Genomic DNA, 21252 nt, shown 5'->3' with positions numbered 1-21252 from the left:
CCTACTATATTCTATTGCTATATCCTTTCATGTTTACATGACTCATTAAAATAAACTAACATATTGTACTTTTTAGGATGGAGAAGATAATCAAATTTCATCATCTCCCTATTATTGCCACCCTTCTCTATAGCTATGGTTCTCTGTCTCTCTAAAACATTTCATTCACAAAAAGAGGATAGCATAATAAACACATGTATACATCACCCACCTTCAACAATGATCGGAAACTATTTTCACAATTGACTCCTTATTAAGTAACATGCCTATCATCTCTCTGCAATATTATGGATTCAGAAAGTAGATACTAGAACCAGGAGGAGCGTTCGATATTATCTGTTCCAGCCTAGTCATTCAGTGAGGAAAATGAAGCAAGCAGAGCCTTAACAAAGCATAGCTCTGATTGATAGTGAGGCAAGAGTGAGACGTTGCCCACCTCTTCCTATTCCCTCCGGTGAAATGAAACTACATTGCCACTGCCTTATTCTTGGTACAGAATATTTCCCAAAATTCACATGAGAGCCACTCATGCAAGTCTGTTGCAAAAGATGTCTACTCAGAGCAGTGTACCAAGGCAGGGAAGCTGGAAACACACAGCTTGCAGGTAGACACATTCTGCTGACAGAGCACCCCTTATTATCTCTGGCACAACCTGGTTCTTCTTGCTAATATCAACTGAATGATAGTTGAATAAGCACAAGTAATTAGTTTACAAATAATAAAAGATGATGTTTTCCCCTTTGTATTATATAGAAGACACACCAAAAATATCTCTAATAAAGACGACTCCCAGTTGATTAACAGGAATAAAATGCTTGCATAAATAGAATTAAATGTGCACATTTGGAATATAATTATAGATACAGATGGATAGAGATGTCAGTGTATAAATACAACTCTCTTAACCCAAACTAGAGAAGCCGATTAGGATTCATAAAACTGCTCCCAGTCAAGGGGGAGAATCGGGGATTTAACCACCAAAGCTGAACAGTGCAGCACAAGAACGGCTTTGTGTGAATAACGCCAATCACTTCCCCACCAATGATGTCCTCCCCACCTCCACTCCAACTCCCATCTGGGCACCTGCCATGTACTTTTCACAGAGTATCTCTTCCCATAGCTTCACGTGGGGGCCACAGACTACATGACCCTGTCATCCTCTCTGCGATTCAATCTCTCTCTCTCTCTCTCTCTCTCTCTCTCTCTCTCTCTCTCTCCTCCCCACCTCCACCATGGGTGTACATGCACACGCACACACACACACACACACACACACAGCACACAGGCTAGACTAGTCATTATCCACCAGGAGCAGAGATAGCCCATTTGTCAGGCAGCAAATGCTGAAGCTGAACAGAGATGGGCTTTCTGGGAATCCAGATACAATCACCTCAGCTCCCGATTATTCCATGTCCCAGTCCTGACTGAGGCCTGGTGGCATTTTTCCCTCTGGAATCCTTCCAATAATCAATTCTTCTCTTTTGCTTAAGTCAAAGTGTATTTTTTCCCCTCTTGAAGCAAACAATTCCTTAGCAGTGTGACAAACATTTTTCAAAGCAACCTACCAGAGCTCTAGTTTCACATTGGAAGACTCATCTTCAAATCCCACATCGTCTGCTGCCTAACCATGATCTTGAAAAAGTTATTTAACTTCTACAGGCCTTAGTTTTATCAGCTATAAATTGAATGAGCACCCAAATATTAAGTGAGATAAATCATATGTGAAAATAACCAGCAACTCAATAAATTCATGTTGACTTTGTCAGAGTTGAGCCTATGTTCTACAAGTCTGCAATTTCCATAATGCAGTTATGACAACAAGCTTTGTGACAAGAATATAAAATGGTCTGACTTCCGACCGGCAGCCCAGGGAGACCTCAGGGATGTCAGACCAATTAGTCAAGCTGCTGATTCGCAATGCTTTGGCAGCAAGGAGCCCGTGGTCTAGAGACGGTCTATAAAATCTCCTAGCAGATAAAGCACAGAGTAGTAAGTCCTTCAGGACTTTTGCTGCTATTCTTAATATCCTCTGGAAAATTCTGAGCTACCCTTTGATAAATACTTAAACGCCCATTCACAGAACTCTAATCAGTTAGTTCAGTGTTATGGATTTGTGTTTTGAATATACTATTTATATACCTCAGTAATAATGTGAACGATAGAAAATCATACCACCATTGTAAGTAAATGGCTTTGTATACTTATGAAGATATTTTTTATTATTTCAAAAAGCTCAAATTCTAATAAGATGGGGATGGACTTATGTTGGTTTTCTGGTTTTTTGCTTCCAATATATGCTTCTAATAAGAAATCGGTTGCTTAATCGTATGTCCCTCAAGGAATAAGGTATATACAATATTGTGCCTTGTCACCTACTATACATAAATTGATCTTTACTATTTATACTTATGTTCAGAATTAGTATATGAAAAAATAAGAAAAGTATGTGATGATAAGGGAAGCAAAATATACATTTTTATTTCCCCTTATGAAGAAAGATAATTTGGGGTTTTCACCTTGAAAAGTATAATGTTGTTTGTGATTTATATGAAATAAAAATTGTGAAATATTTTCTTCACTTTGTATTGTCATGAATTATTGGTGTCACTGGGTTCTTGGAAAGTGCCTTTATCGGTTTGTGCAATTGCCAATAATAAGAGTTCTGACCATTAGTTTCTTACTAAACTCTGAATATCAATGTATAGGTAACTATAACTATACATTGACTGCTATATATATGAATATGTTGCCAAAGTTTTATTTTAATTTTGACGTATGTGTAGGTGCCCACATTTCATGTTTACTTTAGTTTAATATTTTCATTTTGAACCACTCTAACCAAGTAAGATTAAATAAATGAATGAAAGGATGAGCAAGGGGACAGTTTTATTGAGTGCCTGCTAACCTGCAGACCCTGCAGCACCTAGGTGCTGTCATTTACATGGATGGGGAAAAAAAAAAGAAAAAAAAGAAAAACAAAGAAAGGTAAATAGATATGTGAACTAACAATTAAGATGCTATTATGTTTCAACAAAGGAATACGAACATTGTCATGGCAGCATAGAGCTAGAATAGTCAAGTTTCATTAAAATGGTTTCACACCTGAGCTTTGGAATCTGAAGGTCCTGGATCCAAGCCCTTGCACTCTGCCAGGCAGTTACTCATAAAATGTGGAACCTCACCTCATCTGAATGGAAGATAACACAGCCTACATCTTAAGAAAATAGTTTTACGAATTAAATAATCAATGTGCGAAACGTTTGTTTTGGCACAGTCTGTCTGACATAGAATGAGGGCTTCCTGCGTGTTATCTGACTGTGAACTGGGCATTAGGGAGGTGTCTGGAGCACCAGGGAAGTATGGAGGATACCCACCGGAGTCCCAGGGAAAAGGAGAGGACAGAGCATGAGCAAGTCAAAACCTTCCTTAGCCTCTAGCGTCTGAGTTTCAAATCAAGGAGAGTTAAAATTGGTTCAATAATTTCATAATGTCAATGTGTATAACAAACCAATGGGCTGCTTGTTTAAAATGTACGCTCCCCCCCGCAAAAAAAATAAATAAATAAATAAATAAAATGTATACCCCTAGGCCCCACCCCAGGCATTCTGTTTCTATTAAGTCTAGTGTTGGGGTCTCAAATCTTCAGTGTAACCTCATTTAGACAATAACTGATGAAGATGAACCCCAAAGGTCATTCTAGCTTGATTTTATTATAAGTAGCTAAGTTGTCACATTGGATATATAATTTAGCAGTCTTATTTTCCATCTTTTTATTCCAGAATCATGAGAACCTGACATCTACACTCAAAAAGTGCTTACTATTGGTTGCATTGAAATCAGCCAATTTGATGGTCTTTCTCTAGAATAGTCACATTTTTTTAAGCCCAATTCTTGAAAAAGGAACCACAATCAGAAAGATCAGAAATATAGTCCTCCGGGATATTTTTTCACACACACTTATTTGTTTTAAATGTGTTTCCATTCTGGACTGTAAATTCCATTGAGGCGGGCAACATGGGTACCTTTCTCACATCAGTAGCTCCACCAGCTAATGCAATGCCAGCCCTAGTTAATCAAAAAGCATTCTGCTTTCAGGACAATGGGAAATGCTTTTGTTCCTTGGCAGGAGTTAGGAGCGGTAAAAGAGGTGCAGGGCAGGGGTAGACTGGAGACATGGTTAGGAATTAAAATTAGCACACTTACCAATCAGATGAGCCATTAAAGAAAAACAAAGAAACAAAAACTGTCAAGCTTCAAGACCAGACTGTGGGATAAGAGGATGTCTCTAACCAAGGAAGAACACACTTGTGGAAGATTAATTTAGTTTTAGAGATCATACATTTGAGATTATGCATTTGAGATGTATAACCAGTGAATAGTTGCAGATGTGGATGACTGTCAAATTCTAAGGTGTGGCAAGTAGAATAATGGCCCATGATCAGATTCTCAGAACCTGTGAATGCTATCTTACAGGTTAAAAGGGACTTTTCAGATGTGATTAAAACTACCCATCTTGAAAGGGGAGGATCCTGGATTATCCAGATGGGCCAATCTAATCAGATGAATGTTTTTTCCAGCTGCAGGGAATCAGAAATGGCAGAACATGCTGGCTTTGAAAATAGAGATGGGTAGCCATGAGCCAAGGAATGCAGGCAAATTCTAGAAGCTGAAAGAGGCAAGGACATGGTTTATGCCTTAAAGTCCTCAGGAAGGAAGGCAGCTCTTCCTCTAACTTGATGTTAGCCCAGTGAGATCTCTGTAGGACTTCTGACCTACAGAACAAAAGAATAATACATTTGTGTTGTTTTAAGCCACTAAATGTGTGGTAATTTGTTAGAGTAGCAATAGGGAACTATTGCTAAAATATGGGGTCTGGGTGGAACATAAGTATGTGTACCCATCCTTCAGATTTCTATATAACATATTAAATAATTTCCTTCCTTAGTGAGTGCCCCTCCCTCTACGTTTCCACAACCTTATAATAAGTGGTGTACATGCAATCCTGGGTATTTCTCTGTTGGCGATCAGTTCTATTCTCCCCAGTCCTACTCTCTTCTGGGACTGGAAGCCTGTAAAATGCACATCCTCAGAGCTGCTCACCCACTGGGAAGCACTGGTGTGAGAGCGGAAGTCAGGAAAAGTTAAAAAGCCATCATTTCCTGTCTTGTGCTCTGGCTCTGGCTGCCTTGGTATCTCAGCACTCATGGATTGGGGTAGTGATGGGACAGTCCCAGCAGCACTCAGCAGTTGGAGGTACCAGCCACGCAGGTACAGTAGCCGTAGTGAGACAGTAAGCTCTTAAATGCCTGCAGAGCAGCAAGGAGATGGGTCCAGAAGCAGCAGTAGCAGCAGCAGGGCCATCAGAGGAAGGCTTGAGGGTCCAGGTAATACCAACTCCTGCTGTGCTCCTGAGGCCCAAGGGGCTGCAGTGACTTACTACAGTTACTAATCTCTGGGTTATGGCACCTTCCTTTTTTCTCTCCCTCTGGTTTTTCAACACATTTGTTAAAAAAAAATAAAAAGCTCTTGCATTGTACTCACTCTGAAAAGCTGAGAATGGTTTCTGTTATCATGGCTAGACACTGATACAGACGCTTTTTGCAACATGAAGTGGCAAATGGAAGACATCAATTGAATACTTTCTATATATGCTAAGAGCAGAATGTATGTGTACAAAAGTTTGTATCTACACATGGACCTTAAATTTGCCCATAACGTGAACATATGTAAAATATTCACAACTCTTAGTCAATAGTATTTCCTCCTTTCAAATATGTAACTGTTATAGTAGGTTTTTTTATTGGGGAGAGAAAGTGATAGAGGGAAAAACAACTGATTGGTTCATCAAAATTTCCCAAGGCAGAGAAAGATATTTATATGTAGTGATCAGGCTGCATGCTTATCAGCAAAGAGACAGTAGTTTTACATTAAGTAACTATCCCTATAGAAAAGAGGAAAATCCCTTCTACAGCCAGCAACATAATAAAAACAACTCAACTCAATTTGAATTGACAAAAACAAGAAAAATGGAAAAGCCACTTTAAATGTATCATTGTCTTGGATTAAAGCTGTATCAGGAGAGTAGAGCATACTGAGCTTCTGAGCATCCTATATAATAAAGAGGTAATATGAAAATTGACCCTCACGCCCTCACATCACAAGATGGCTGCCCCCACGTCATCACAAGATGGCCACCCCCACATTGTCACAAGATAGCTGCCACAAGATGGCCATCCCCACATTGTCACAAGATGGCCGCCCCCACGTCATCACAAGATGGCCACCCACACATTGTCACAAGATAGCGGCAGGGGAGGGCAGTTGGGGGGGACCAGGCCTGCAGGGGAGGGCAGTTGGGGGGGACCAGGCCTGCAGGGGAGGGCAGTTGGGGGGGACCAGACCTGCAGGGGAGGGCAGTTGGGGGTGATCAGGCCAGCAGGGGAACAGTTAGGTGTCAATCATGCTGGTAGGGGAGTAGTTAGGTGTCAATCAGGCCAGCAGGGGAGCGGTTAAGGAGCAATCAGGCAGCCAGGCAGGTGAGTGGTTTGGAGCCAGCTGTCCCGGGAATCGGGCCTAAACCGGCAGTCAGACATCCGAGCAGTCCCAGATTGAAGAGGGTGCAGGCTGGGCTGAGGGACACACCTCCAGTGCACGAATTCCGTGCACTGCTCCTCTAGTTTTCATTATAAAAGTTGTAAAAATGCATAGCTGCTATTTTCAATGGTGTATTAAACAGGAAGCCGACTGGCCTCCATGCTTGTACTTCCCTTCCCAAGAAAACACCGCTACAGTGTAAGAGCAATTTTATAAGGCCATTTGAAAGAGCAACAGTTTCAACAATTTGATATAAAAGTGCTGAATTTCCAGTCAGTGCTCAGAATATTTTTTTTAATCCTTACCCAAGGGCATGCTTAGAGAGAGGGAGAGAGAGAGAAATATCAATGTGAGAGAGAAACATTGACTGGTTGCCTTCCTTAAACTCCCCAACTGGGAATAGAACTGGCAACCTTTCAGTGCACGGGATGACACTGAACCAACTGCACCACACCAGCCAGGGGTCAGAGCATTTTAAAAGGTCAAGGAGACCTGCTTTTGACAGAACAAGCCAACTGCAGCAGCGGTAACCATCGGCTGCCTTTCACTGTGCACTTACTGTGTGCCAGACACTAAGTACTTAACATTAACTCACTCATTCACTTCTTCCCATGGCCCTGTAAGGCAAGTCATGTCACCAGTAAACAAGCTAAGGTTCCCAGTGGTGAAACAGTCACAGAACTAGTCAGAGCTGTAGTGGGAGGTCACACCAGGTCAGGTCAGTCCAACTCTAAAATCAATATGTTTAACCACGTCTCTCTGCTGAATATATGAAAGGCGATTATCCATGCTGCCACCTGAAAATTATAGGGGCATGAGGGGTAACTTCATAACACAAGGCAAAACACATACATAAATAATACCACAAAACCCTCCAAACACCATGTTTTAATTTAAAATGTTAAATAAATATAAAAACATGCAACCTTTGTCACCAAGCAATACTGAAATGAACTCATATTTCAGCAGCCATACGTGCATATTTCAACAATAAAGATTTAAAAGAATAATAATAATTTTGACTTCCCAATTGAAATATTTTTCTGTTTCCAATTCTAGAAATCTTAAGCTTCTCCCAGACCAGCCTTCTATAACCAGATTTTTGCCTCACACACTGGTTAGTTCCAATTGACTCTATTTCAAATTAACCTCCCCTCCTCCTTGAGAACTCAGTTTAGGGGAAACGTTTTTGAGCCTCCTTGAGCTTATCATTAAGGTGTTTCTGAGGTCTCTAAGTGATCGTTACCAGATTCTTCCAGGGACATCATATGAAATTTGTGAACTCATACTATATAGCATATCGATGCTGGAAGACAAGCATTGCTTTTTAATGAAAATATATGATTCATTCTTTAAATATATTTAAATTCAATTAAACTAGGATTAATTAATATATGCATTATTTGAGTTTTATCTATAATCTTCTTGGCAAAACTCCTATTTCCCTAGTAAAGCAAACTTGCATTTTATCATCATGCATGTGTGTGAAATTACAACTTTTGTAATAAAGTTTACATATCATTTGTACATAAATTTTGTTTTATTAGAAGTCCAAGCTAGATGATTCTTTCCTTAAATCATTTATTATTTTCCACTAAATACATAATTCATGTCTCTCAAATAATGAAAATTCAGCAGAGTCATTTCTAACCATTTTCAAGAGATTTATAAATCTACATTATGGTCAGATCTTTGAATTTCAACAAGTAGTATTAAGGAAAAGATAATGAAATACTTCACAGAAGTTACCCTGGATATAAACCATATGTTTTATTAGCATAAATCTATTCATTCCTACCTAATCAGTATTCTTTTGTTCATTTGTTTCAAATCATTAGTAAGTTAGCTTTGGTCAGCCAAAGTAAAGTAGCAAAGTGAAGTCTAATTATCTACCCCACGTCAAAAAAAAGAGGGCCTTAATTCAATAGTTTACTGTCAATTGAGCTGCAAATACATGTGTTCTTTGCTAAAACTCATCCTATCTAATAAAAGAGTAATATGCAAATTGACCATCACTCCAACACACAAGATAGCTGCCCCCATGTGGTCAAAGATGGCTGCCCCCAGGTGGACACAAGATGGCCACCACAAGATGGCCAGCAAAGGAGGGCAGTTGGGAGGGACCAGGCCTGCAAGGGAGGGCAGTTGGGGGCAATCAAGCCTGCAGGGGAGGGCAGTTAGGGGTGACCAGGCCAGCAGAGGAGGGAAGTTGGGGGCGACCGGGCCTGCAGGGAAGGGCAGTTTGGGGGGGGTGACCCAGGCCTGCAGGGGAGGGCAGTTAGGGGCAAACAGGCTGGCAGGGGAGCAGTTAGGCATCAATTAGGCTGGCAGGCATCAATTAGGCCAGGATCGGGCCTAAACGGGCAGTTGGACATCCCTCAAGGGGTCCCAGATTGAAGAGGGTGCAACTTGGGCTGAGGGACACACACACCCCTCCCCCACCCCGTGCACGAATTTCGTGCACCGGGCCTCTAATTTTAATATAATTTTTAAAAATAAAGCAGATCATAATCTTGCGTTAGGGCAGTCTTTGCCTTTGGAGTGGATGGGGCTTGATAAAAGGTACACCAGGTCTTCTAGGGAGTTGTAATGCTCTGTATCTATATCTGGAGCATCAAAAAGCTGTACACTTATAATTTGTGACAATTTATATATTACGTTGTTCTTCAATACAGAAGTTAAAATATAACTTTCCATTTTGATAGCATTAGGTCAAGCACAGGCAATGTTGGTGATTTCATGAAATTATAATTATTGCTTCAATGGATTCCCATCACTTTTTTAAAAGTAATGTTCTCCCCTCTAGGAAATTTGTAGATGTCTAAATCAAAGACTACCCAAACTAAGAACAATAGCCTTAAGATGTGTCTTTAAAATGATCTTGTTTTGGGGTTCTTAAATTAATCTTCTGAATAGATAACGTGTATATAGTTCAACAGAAAAATATCTGGGAAAAGTAAATACTATTTGAAATAGTGGGTGGTATTTTCCTAAATATATAATAAAATCTGACTGAGTTTACCACCTTTGAAGAATATAAAAATTCTACTATGTTGAAAAGGAAGAAAATTTTATCCTTTGCAATGGTATGGATGGACCTGAAGAATATTATACTAAGTGACATAAGCCAGTCAGAGAAAGACAAATACCATATGATTTCACTCATATGTGGGAATTAATGAACAAACTGAACTACTAATCAAAATAGAGACAGACTCATAGACCAAGAGCAAGCAAACAGCTGGGGAGAGGGGAAAGTGAGGGGGAGGGATTGAGAAAAAGAAAAAGAGAGAGAGAATTCATGCACATGTACAACGTGGTGATTGCAGAGTGGAGGGGGATGGGTAGGGGTGGTAGAGGGCACAGAGAGGATAAAAGCTGATGGAAAAAATAAAATAATAATTTAAAAAAAGAATTATCAGTATGTTATATTTCAAAATTTGTATTACATAAAAACTGTAATAAAGCATTTTGAGTTGCAGAAAGTTCAATCAATATATAAGAAAATAATACAAGTGCTGAACATGGAAGAAGATTAGTTAATTCTCACATAATTTTAGTCCTTTACATGACTTAACAATAAAAATTTTCCAGATGTCTCTGAATAGTTGCAGGGAAGTCATGTTAAAGAGTGGGCAGATCTACCCTCCTGCTTCCAAAGAGCGCATTAAGGATCAGTGAGTAAATGGAAGAAGGAGGCAGAGACATTGGTAGAGACAGAAGAGTCGGTGTTAATTACATTAGTCTCACAAGAGGATCAGTCACTTCAGGGAGCAAAGTAACTCACCCACCATTGGAAATGTTCACAAGAGCGGTTGTGTTAGTTTCCTATGGCTGCTCTAACAAATTACCACAAATGTACTGACAATACAAATATATTATCTTACAGTTCTTAAGTTGTAAGTCTTTCTGGACTAATATCAAGGTGTAAGAATGGCTGTGATTTTTCTGGAGGATCTAAAAGAGAAACTAATTACTTGCCTTTTCCAGCTTCAGGAAGTCACCTGCATTCCTTGGCTTGTGGCCCCTTCCCCTATCTTCAAAGCCAGCATCACAACATCCTCAGAGTTCTTTCTGACTCTGACACTTCTGCCTCCCTCTTATAAGGACCCTTGTGATTACACTGGGCCCACTTACATATTCCAAGATAATCTCTTCAACCTCCTTAATTATCTCACATTTGCAAAGCCCCCTTTGCCATGTAAGTTAAAAGATTCATAAGTTGTCAATATTATAACATGGAGTCTTTATCATGATGATATGTTAAAAGGTATATAGTAGGAGGCTAAACTAGATTGCCAAGCACCCTTCAAAGTTTATATCCTATAAAAAAGCAAAGAAATCAAATATCTGTTAACAACAATATAAAAAGTTTATTTGTATTAAGAAACTGACCATACAATAAACCTGATTATCTTCATTCCAATTGATTACTATTATCTGTGTGTCCACACTATATGGCTGGATATTTTAGATAAAAAGCATTGTTTAGAAGAATCCCAAGCTCCTCTTTGAACAGTGGCTATATCCAGACTGATCCAAGAATGGACAAGTGCTCACAAAACCTTGTTGAAAAGTGTGCAGCTGATAAGTTCAGGCAATAATAACCACTGACCAGGGAATTACTGTAGGTCTTTTGAAAAAGGAAGAGAGAGAGACAGAGAGAGAGAGAGAGAGAGAGAGAGAGATGGAGATAAAAGAGGCAGAGGCAGAGTGAAAGAATTAAGAGAAAGATAGGGTTTAGGTACCACAATTTTTTCTCCTCACTACACACTGCTAAATAGAAAGAGAATGATCAAGTTCCTGACTTGCAATTCATTTCTCAGAAACTATTAAATATTCCAATGAAAAATATGGCTTAACTAACTCATGTATGATTTTCATCTATTTATATATAACCAATCTTCTCGTGTAGCCTTAACAAAGATATGGAATAAAGTACTCTGCAATTTGGATTAACAGAAAATATTAAATTATGCTTGAAGCAATTGACTGAGTGATCTTGGTAGACATTAAAGTGAGAAGCATTACTATGAAAACAGTGACCACTCAATCCATCAGTAGAACAGTTTGCATTCTAGAAGATTCTAGTGAACTTGGGAAAAATTTCTCTAAGAAAAAAGTTTTCTTCATGGAGCTACCAGTAGGACTAAAGGGTACATATTTATATCAATTAAATTTCTATTGGAATCCTTTTGTTTCATATTAAAATCAATAATAAACCAGAAGCTGTGCTCAGCTTTGGGAATATAAGGGTAACAGTAGACATGGCACGAAGGATCTCACATTTGATGGTGAAATTGAGACCAAGAAACAAATAGGTTCAGTGATAATCAAAGCAGAAAATGGTTGTGATAGCAGCCTGCAGGAGAAGCCCTGGACCCATATAGGTAACTCAGTGTCTCACATGAGGAACTAACTCTTTAATAAGTCTGTAAGCATGGCCCAACATATGAAGGCAAAAAAAGGATCTGTGACAGAGAAAACAGCATGTACAATGGCATAAATTCTATAAACACTTGTCATAATCAAGAACTCAGAGTAGTTCAGTATGGCTGAACTACAGAATCAGATAGAAGAATAAAGGGAGTTAAAATTGACTATGTAGCTAGAGGCTGGATCATGAAGTTAAAACTGACTATGTAGCTAGAGGCTGGATCATGAAGAATCATAGATACCACCCAACAGCTTTGAGCATTTTCAGATAACATGAATGCAATTAATATGGCCACCTCTATGTCTATTGACTTCACAAACAGATGAAGCAAATCAATCAGAAGAGTCGGACTTACATGGGTTCTCCATTCCCCCCCATCATTCAAAAAAGGGTCCAATTGTTATTTTCTGTTTAGATTATGATAATTATTTCATTCACAAAGAGGAAATGCATATAGCTTTTGCTTGCCAAGATGATGTTAGGGAATATAATTATAGCAAAATGGAGATTTGGAAAGGACATGTGGCTGACTATATTTGTTGCTCAGGAGGTAGATTGGGACAAGTAAAGTGATGAGTAATAGCTGTGGGAAGGAGAGCAGGGGGAGAACATTGGTAATAGGTTCTGAATGGAGATATGGGGGGAGCTCTAAATTCTGAACTAGAGATGAAAGTCACATGTGGATGCTAAACAATGAAGGGACTTGTATGATTGGGTCAGGGGGCAGGCAGCATGGAATGGTTCTCCCCATTTGCAAGGATTTGTACATCTGGAGTTAAAAGTATATGCCAACACTTATGCATCAACCAAAAAGATACTTAAAAATTGATAATCATGTTAATGAAAGGAATAAGAATCGATGACAAGGAGAATAAGAGGGAGGGAAAAGATTGCTTAGAAAGAATTGGCAGTATTTATTTTAAAATAAAAATATATTCTGCCTCTTACACCCACACAAAAGTGAAATAAAATTTGCCAAGAGGAATTTTCCAATTGTCAAAGCAAAAAATTGTACTAATTGTACTTGCTACAAGTGAACAAAATGAATGCTCTCCATGAATCATTTCTGTCGAGTACAAAATCCTAAGTGGTATCCCTATATTTGGATATTCTATATTTTATTATTTATTTATAGCCTGCCTTGCTTTCACAAACAGACCTAAGTCATCTGAAAACAACTTTATATACTAAAACAATAAAATATAAATTTAAAAGAATGAGAGCTCAGGAAAATAAAGTTAAAATAAGAGCTAAAGTTGGGATAGGAGATGAGCAGAGGTAGGGACACGATGTTGCTATAAAGGCCAACATCAATCTTCAACACTTGGTTAGGCCACAGTTTTGTCCCAGGGTTAGAAGAAAGGAAAAATAGTTAACTCTACAGTTCTCTTTATCTGTGAAGAAAAATTACTAGTATATTAGAAATATATGTTTAGATTTTAGGTATCAAATATGAATAAAAGAGAGTTTAGTTCAATGCATGTTGTCAGGGTCCATCTCAGGAAAAATAAGATCATTGGTGAATATCATTAAAAGCCCTATTTTAAATACTATGTAATATCCTTTTCCATGTTTTGTCTTCAATAAGCTAACAATGCCTTAGTGAACTGAGAATACTATCCAAAGTATGTTGTAAATCATCATTCCAGAATTTCTTTTCAAGTCCAAAAGTTACTTCCAATGTAAGAGAGACTATGGAGCTTGGAGATTCATATATTCCTATTATTATCATAACTATACTTTTTCATGAAAATATATCAAATGTTTAATTTCTCTCTACAGACCTTATTCACTAAGTAAACCTGATTTACAAAATCCGTCTATAAAAGGCTGTTGCCTGTCATTTTATAAAGATTACCTGAAAAACTATATTTGCTAAAACCAAATGACATATTTGAGCAAAGTAGCCCTTTTATTTCAATTTTGATTCAAATTATTTTCTATGAAATATGTACATATATACTAAAAAATTATTCTGGCGGTGTGCATTTTGAATAAACCAAACTCACACTAAAATACACTTCATAAAGTTATTTGAAATATGTATTTCTCTTCTTGTTTCTTGCTCTCAATACACCCTTGAACCTACCGACATTTCGGGCTCCATTAACATGTGAAAAATATGTATCTTAGTGCTTATGTATTATATGACAAAGATTTCACAGTTACAATTAACACCAAATTTTTTAAAACTATAAGTGATTGTTTTGTTAAATACAGTCCCAATTTAGCCTACCTATGATACCAATCTGCTTTATTCTTATTTTGTTCCCAAATTATGGGGGAAACCTAAAATAGAGTTTACCTTAATTGTATACCAAAAAGAAACAAATCAAGGGAGTTGATACATCAAATTGTAATTACAAAATAAATGCTATATAATCTAATAAAGTCACAATGCACTCAAATACTCATTTGATTCATCTTATCATGCAAACTTTCTGAAGTCAGAGAAAAATAAATTTAACTCCTAGAAAGTTGACACTTATTTTTTAAAGCATAAATGCCAACTACTAGTTTCTGAAATTAGTTGGGGAAAAGAAGAAAGAATTGGAAAGGCAATGAGAAGAAAAGAGGCTGCTTAGTACAATATTTGACATGAGAAAGAAAACATAAGAATTGTAACTGAGTCTTCTTTATTGAAAACATCTATAAGTTTTCATATGAAAGGCAGCATTATGCATTCATGAATTCAAGAACAGGAGGCAGGTGACTTTTCTATGGGAGAGCATATCTTCGTAATTATTTTTTGGCACATCAGTTTGAGAGCATTTTGGATATGTTTAACTGGTACTTATTAAGTATAATAAAATACATATAATTGAAGATCATAGATATTAGAAAAAGGAACAAGGTTGTAACTGACTCATTTCCTCTTTTAAGGAGTTCTCTGATAAATGCACCCTTAAGATAATCTTTTCCAGAACTTCTTTCATTTTTACATATGCATTTGTAATTTTTAAAAGGGAGCTTTATAGGAATTTTTGAGCTCATCTAAAATGCTTGTTAGTCGGAGGTAGAAGAGGGTAAAGGGGGGCAGATAAATGGTGAAAGAAGAAGACTTGACTTGGGGTCGTGAACATACAATATGCAGATTATATATTATAAAATTGTGCATCTGAAAAATAGAAAAATAAAAAATGAAATTATTTTTGTATGTCAGCTACTTCTATTAGGCACTTTATTTGGATAATAGAATAAGATCACCAAACAAAACAAAATAACAACAACAAAATTCCAAGGACCCTGATCTGTTATTCAGATGAAAACCCCAAGAATTATCTTCACATCCAAATACTTCAGGGGAAGACAATAGGCATTTGCAGAAACAGATATTCCTGGATGGTGCTTTCAGGAATAATCACTTCTTAAGAAGTATCACTCTATCTAAGATTCAAAACAGTGGTAATAAGCTCACCCTGTACCCCAGATACAATATATAACTATGATTATCATTAACATTTCATCAATAGATATTCTGAATGACAGTCTTACTATTAACCATACCCAGATTAAGTAAACTATAATAAATCATACTTGAATCTAAATTTGACAATTTTGAAATCCATAAAATAACTAAGAATCTATTGTAATACATTTTTGACACTACATTGAGGATATTACTTGTTTCATTGCATTCAAACATGCTGATAGAAGAACTTAGAAGTTCACAAAGAAATGAATTTACCAACGGACTGTTTTCTTATTGAATACTTCAGTTATTGTGACAAAGTTTTACCATCAAAGTATTTGATGATAAAAAAGTTCATGAAGTAATGTATAGGCTAACTATTTATGCTTCAGCACTGATAACAATGGGTGTTTGTGTGTGTGTGTGTGTGTGTGTGTGTGTGATTATGTATGAATCACACAGTGATTTGAAAAGTCATCATTCAAACATATTATTTCAAAGTTCTGACAGGAAAGTTTGTAATATCCTAAAATGAAGGAGGATGCAAATTTATTTTCTAAAATTAGAGATTTTTAGCATTAAATACTACACAATACTTTCTATCATTATTCTTTCCTTTATCCCTGGATTTAAAGTAACATAAACCATCTTAAATCAATTATTCACATTCTGATTAGCATGTAGGCAGTATTCTATTTTTTTCATACCAAGTTTCCAAAAGGAAGAAAGATGCCACAGATAAGACATTTGCATGCTGTTACTTTGAAGACAGGAACTGAATTTCACTCTAAGATTTTCAATTTGCTGATCTGGGAAAATTGTTTGGGGGTAAAATGCTTTATTTATTTCTCAAGTATCCCATTAAGTATTTATTATAAGAATTCCATATAATGATTCCATGTTTTCTAAATGAAAGCCTTTGAAATTTTATATATATATATATATATATATATATATATATATATATAATCATTCCCTTTTGCATTGTCAGTTTAATATCATGTGTTCAGATTCTACAGACCAGTGATTTGAACATGACAAATGTATACAACTCCTTTAAATATATAACTGAAGAATAATACCTATAAGACACTGATATATTAAATTCATACTAGATGCATTTATATCTAATATCTAATAAGTTTTCCTTCTTTATATCAGAACTCTAAAAGAAGAAACTGTTATTATGTCAAAAAGGAAAGGTGACTTTTCTCCTTTCAATAACAAAGTTACAAAATAGTCTCATTCAATAGTGTCATGTGCTACTTTTAAACAGCTCTTTTAAAACAAAAATATAGATTAAAATAAATTACTCTTAGAGTTAAGGAGTAAGAATAACTGAAATATTTTAGAATGTAATGAGAGTGAGTTAAATCAACTAATGATGTCCCAATCCATATAAACTGAGTCTCAGTGAGTGCAAATAATTAATGTTATTTATGTAGAGGTCAATTTGAAACTATTCTGAGCATTAAATTTGAAAAAAAAAGTACTATAGAAGTAGCTATTGTTTTAAGAAAAAAATAAATTTACTTTATGAATATGTGAGTTTAATATTTATACTGATAAAAACTCAATAAATGTAAGTTAAACTGAAAGTTTGGGGAATGTGTATTGATGATTATAAAAAAGAAATGATGTATAACCAGAGTTTTTAGCTTTATGCTTCACAACTCATTCATAAAGAAGGCAAATATAAACTCATCTAGACCAGGGAACTATTACTTAAATGCCCAAAGGTCTAGGGTACAGAAGGTGCCAATTGATTTCAGGGAGAAAGACTAGTGTTATACAATGTGAAAGCAACTCTGACTTTTCTAACAACCTGCCCATGGCAGAATGAATGAACATCAATTTTTCATATACTGCCAAGCTCATGTGAGAGACTATTCAAACCTTGAAAATGTAATTCAAATTCAATAGCAAAATGTAAAAGAATACAAAATAAATCAAGTTCAGACAGTACGTATACACACTAATTTAGATATCTTTAAATTATGCAAATGTAATTTAACTCAAATGTATAAATATTGGTGAGAACAAACCAGAGAATTATAGTGTCTAGATAAGAATAAATTAGTATTTTAGTAAAAACCAGCCCAATATTAATGAAAATAGTGTCCTGTGGGTGTGAGTGCCCAATCGGCCAGCAGAACCATGAGGAAGATGGGCTGTCTTCTCACATCCACAGTCACCTGTCCAGTCCCTGCGGGTCAATCAGGCTCCCGGGAGATGAGCGACCACAGTGGGAGAGGAAGGACACTTTTTACCACGTGACATAAATTTCTTCTGCAAACCCTTTAGATTTTGGAAGATTAACATCATATTTTAAACAACTCAAATAGAACTAAACAATGTCGAAACTATGAAGTGATTCTCCCTTTACCCTGTGAATTATTACAGCACATATACTACAATACAGTATCCAATTCAGATTTCCATAACCAAAGACAGGTTTTTGGAAGACAGCCACAGAGATTATTAAAGGTTGAAAAATAACACCTATTAGAAAGGGGGAAGATGAAAGGTTTTCAAGGCGAAATGAGCTTGAAAAAGAAGAATTTGAAGGATTTAATTTGCTATAAGGAACAATCTGACACTGTGGTTTGGTAAACATTAAGGTGGTTTGCTGAGCCTATGGAAACTCCAATCCTGAAAATCTTTAAACACAGGAAGGATTCTGACCGCAGCTGCTCAGGATCAAATGTGGGCTTTATTCAACTGAAACTCTCCGCGAGTCTTCCAACCCTATGAATTTAATTGTAAATGCCAACACAAACAGTATATTCCATCAAACACTTCTGATTCAGCACCATACAGCAGTTGGTGGGGAGGGGAGGGAGGATTGCCAGGATCCACTTTTTACAGTGCATGAAAGCATGTGAGGAAATACTTTGTCACAATTAGGAGTCCTAGTGGTATCTTTGGGTTCTTGCACTTTCTTATTTAGATTTTTCATGCAAACCACATATAGCACTTTTTAGAATATATTACAGGTTTTTATAATATATTACAGATTTGAATAATTCATGCAAATGAAGCAATAAAACATGATGGAAAGTACCAAAAAATAAATAAAAATCAGGCAACCTAAGTTTTCCTTCTTTATATCATAAAGTCCAAAAATACTGGTTTTTAGATTAAACTAGAAAAATTGTTCTTTAAGGTTAAACATTTAGTCACTAATAACCCAAAACTTTAAAAAATACATCACATCACAAATGTTTTCTTGAAGTACATCTTAATCCTTAAAACATTAGTCTCTATATAGTATGTACTAAGGAATGAATTAATACTATATTAAAGTCATAGATTCTGGTCAAAATTATTTTTTAAAAAAGAATAAATCAAAGAGTAAGCCAAATTGAATAGTTTACTAAATGAAATAGCAATCACTCAAATTGCATGTGAATACATTTGTATATAACAACAAACTATCTGATTTATATTTCCACAAAGAACTCTTGGTCTTTCCTTAGAGAACCTACATCGTTAAGCATTATAATGAATCAAGTTTACACATCGAACACCTTCACCTTTGCCAGTACTCTGATGCAAAATATTTAAAAGTTTCTTTTCTTCTAAAGTAGCAGCAGCATTATTCAATTAATCCCAACTGCTGACTTCACAAAGCATGGTTAGAAAGTGCCATTCAAACTTTCTACACTGTCCAAATCAGCAGATCCATAACTGGAGACAGCCAACAGAGCTACCCTCACAGCCCCTCAGTGAACTGCATTCAGCAAATATTTGCACTAGAAATGCTAATGAGTGTGTTGAAAATACACATGTAAACACGTACCCCTAACAGTCAATAAACTGTATAAACAGACACAATATGCCTATAAGATAAGGTCATTATCCACCACCCACTCAATGTACCAGGACAGTATGTCTTTTTGTTTACAATGATTTTGAAGGCGAGCGTGTGCGTTTTGTGGTATCTGTGTGTGTGTGCGTGTGTGTGCGTGTGTGTGTGTGTGTGTGTGTGTGCTCGCGCGTGTGCGCAGGTTACCGGAGAGGGAGATCCGTTCTTGCAGAGGGGCCCTCGGAAGACTCCTTTAATGCCCCGGTAGTGCCCATTGCTGAGATGTCTCGAACTGATGACCAGGTAACAAGCCATGTGGGTCCAGGCGGACAGGAGGTACAGAGTCTCAACTTCTTACCAGGCGAGCAGCCGCGGAAATGCGGCTGGCTTCTCAGGAGCAACAGCGACTGCCCCCTCCCGAGGAGAAGTGGCCAGCAGGACACGGGGGGCGCGCGTCCCCGCTCCTCGCCCCGCGCACTGGGCTCCCACGGCCGGTCCTGGCTGCTCTGCAGGCGGCGGCAGCCACCGATCACTTAGGGGACCCTGCGAGCCAGTCCACATGCTGCTCTGACCAGGTGGCGGCGAGGTGGCTGCTCAGCCGCAGGGCCGGAGAGATGGATTTTTCAGGACAACTTCCTGGGTCTGCTGGGGAATCAGGAACTCCCCTCCTGCTCCTCCTGCCCCCACCTGAGCACCGAGGCCAGCCCGGGGATGCTGGGCGAGGGTCCCCAGCCTCTGGCGGGGCGACGGCAGGCTGCTCTGTGGGCTGCGGCGCCGAGGATCCACCAGCAGCAGCCTGTGCGGAGAGTGTGGCGGGGAGTCCTTGGGAGCGCCAAATCCCTGCGCCCGCGGCAGTGGCGGGGGAGGAGATGGGGCAGGCGACAGGCGGGCTGGGGAGGGTAGGGGGTTGGGGACACTGGGACGGGGAGCAGAGCTGTTAGCACCTCAGCTCACAGCAGTCGGGGCGCACGGGATGGCCGGCCAGCCGGGCTAGGAGGTGACAGCTGCCGGGGCGACGGCGGGAGACTCAGCATCCTGCCATCAGCCGCCCCTCCCGCTGGTCCGTGCACCATATCTGTGGGCCAAGTTTGCACTGTTTGGGGGCAGAGGCCAGGATGACTAGCGTGGTCTGCAGGGAGGAGAGGAGCAGGAAGGGAGCATTTCCTTACCCTCCCTGCCAGCGCACCCTCAGCAGCTCCTGTGCACTCGGGCTGAAGGCCGGCTTAGCAGAAGCCACAGCTCCCCAGCCCGGGGAGAGGATGAGTGTGGCAGCCCCACATAGGGCGGACACATTAGATGCGCTGTGGCAGGTCATCGATGGAGAAGGAAGCAAGTTTTAGACAGAAAACTTACATAAGGAAACATGTGTATGTGTGTATATACATACATACATATCCAGAGTTATACTCACAAATCATCCTGTATCTTCAGAGAGGCAGCTATTTTTGGTCTGTAAAGTACTTTCTGTCTTCACAATCTCTAAAATCACCCCTCGGAAATGTTATTTTTAACGGACATTGTATCCTTTACTCTAAATCAAGCCACCAGGGCGGAAGCTGCGCTGGGAATAAAAGACTTGTGCAGAAAAGGAAAGGGAGGCCTTGCAGAGTCAGAAGGCAACCTCTTCCCCACCCCGCTGACCTAATGGGGTTCTGTGATCCCTCTCACCCCACCTGGAGGGCCTGTGCTGGTGAGAAGATGAGCATAGGGGTGCATATATCTTTGGGAGTACGTGTTTTTGAGTTTTTCGGGTAGATACCCAGAAGAGAGACTGCTGGGTCCTATGGTAACTCTATTTTCAGTTTTTTTGAGGAACCACCATGTGGTTTTCCATAGTGGCTGTACCAGGCTACATTCCCACCAGCAATGAATGAGGGTTCTTTTTTCTCCACAGCCTCTCCAACACTTGGTATTACCTGTCTTGTTGGGAACAGCCATTCTAACAGGTGTGAGGTGGTATCTCACTGTAGTGTTGATTCGCGAATCCCTACGAGGTAGTGA

General features: G+C 38.5%; 1 protein-coding gene across 1 annotated transcript in view; it reads right to left on the bottom strand.

Moving 5' to 3' along the window:
• The window catches only part of ZNF804B (zinc finger protein 804B), a gene marked incomplete at its 3' end in the record, with an annotated part of 411612 nt that extends 391751 nt beyond the window's left edge, over positions 1-19861 (bottom strand). Inside the window, exon 1 of the mRNA XM_080663892.1 lies at positions 19459-19861. Coding sequence (XP_080520018.1) covers positions 19459-19566 — 108 coding nt within the window. The 5' untranslated portion in view covers positions 19567-19861. The remainder of the gene's footprint in view (positions 1-19458) is intronic.
• Between the last annotated feature and the right edge of the window lie 1391 nt (positions 19862-21252).

Source organism: Plecotus auritus, assembly GCF_963455305.1.
Source record: "Plecotus auritus genome assembly, chromosome: 4".
In the NCBI taxonomy this organism is placed as follows: Eukaryota; Metazoa; Chordata; class Mammalia; order Chiroptera; family Vespertilionidae; genus Plecotus; species Plecotus auritus.
The sequence above is the reverse complement of the archived record's forward strand: the minus strand, read 5'-3'. Positions and strand labels throughout refer to the sequence as shown.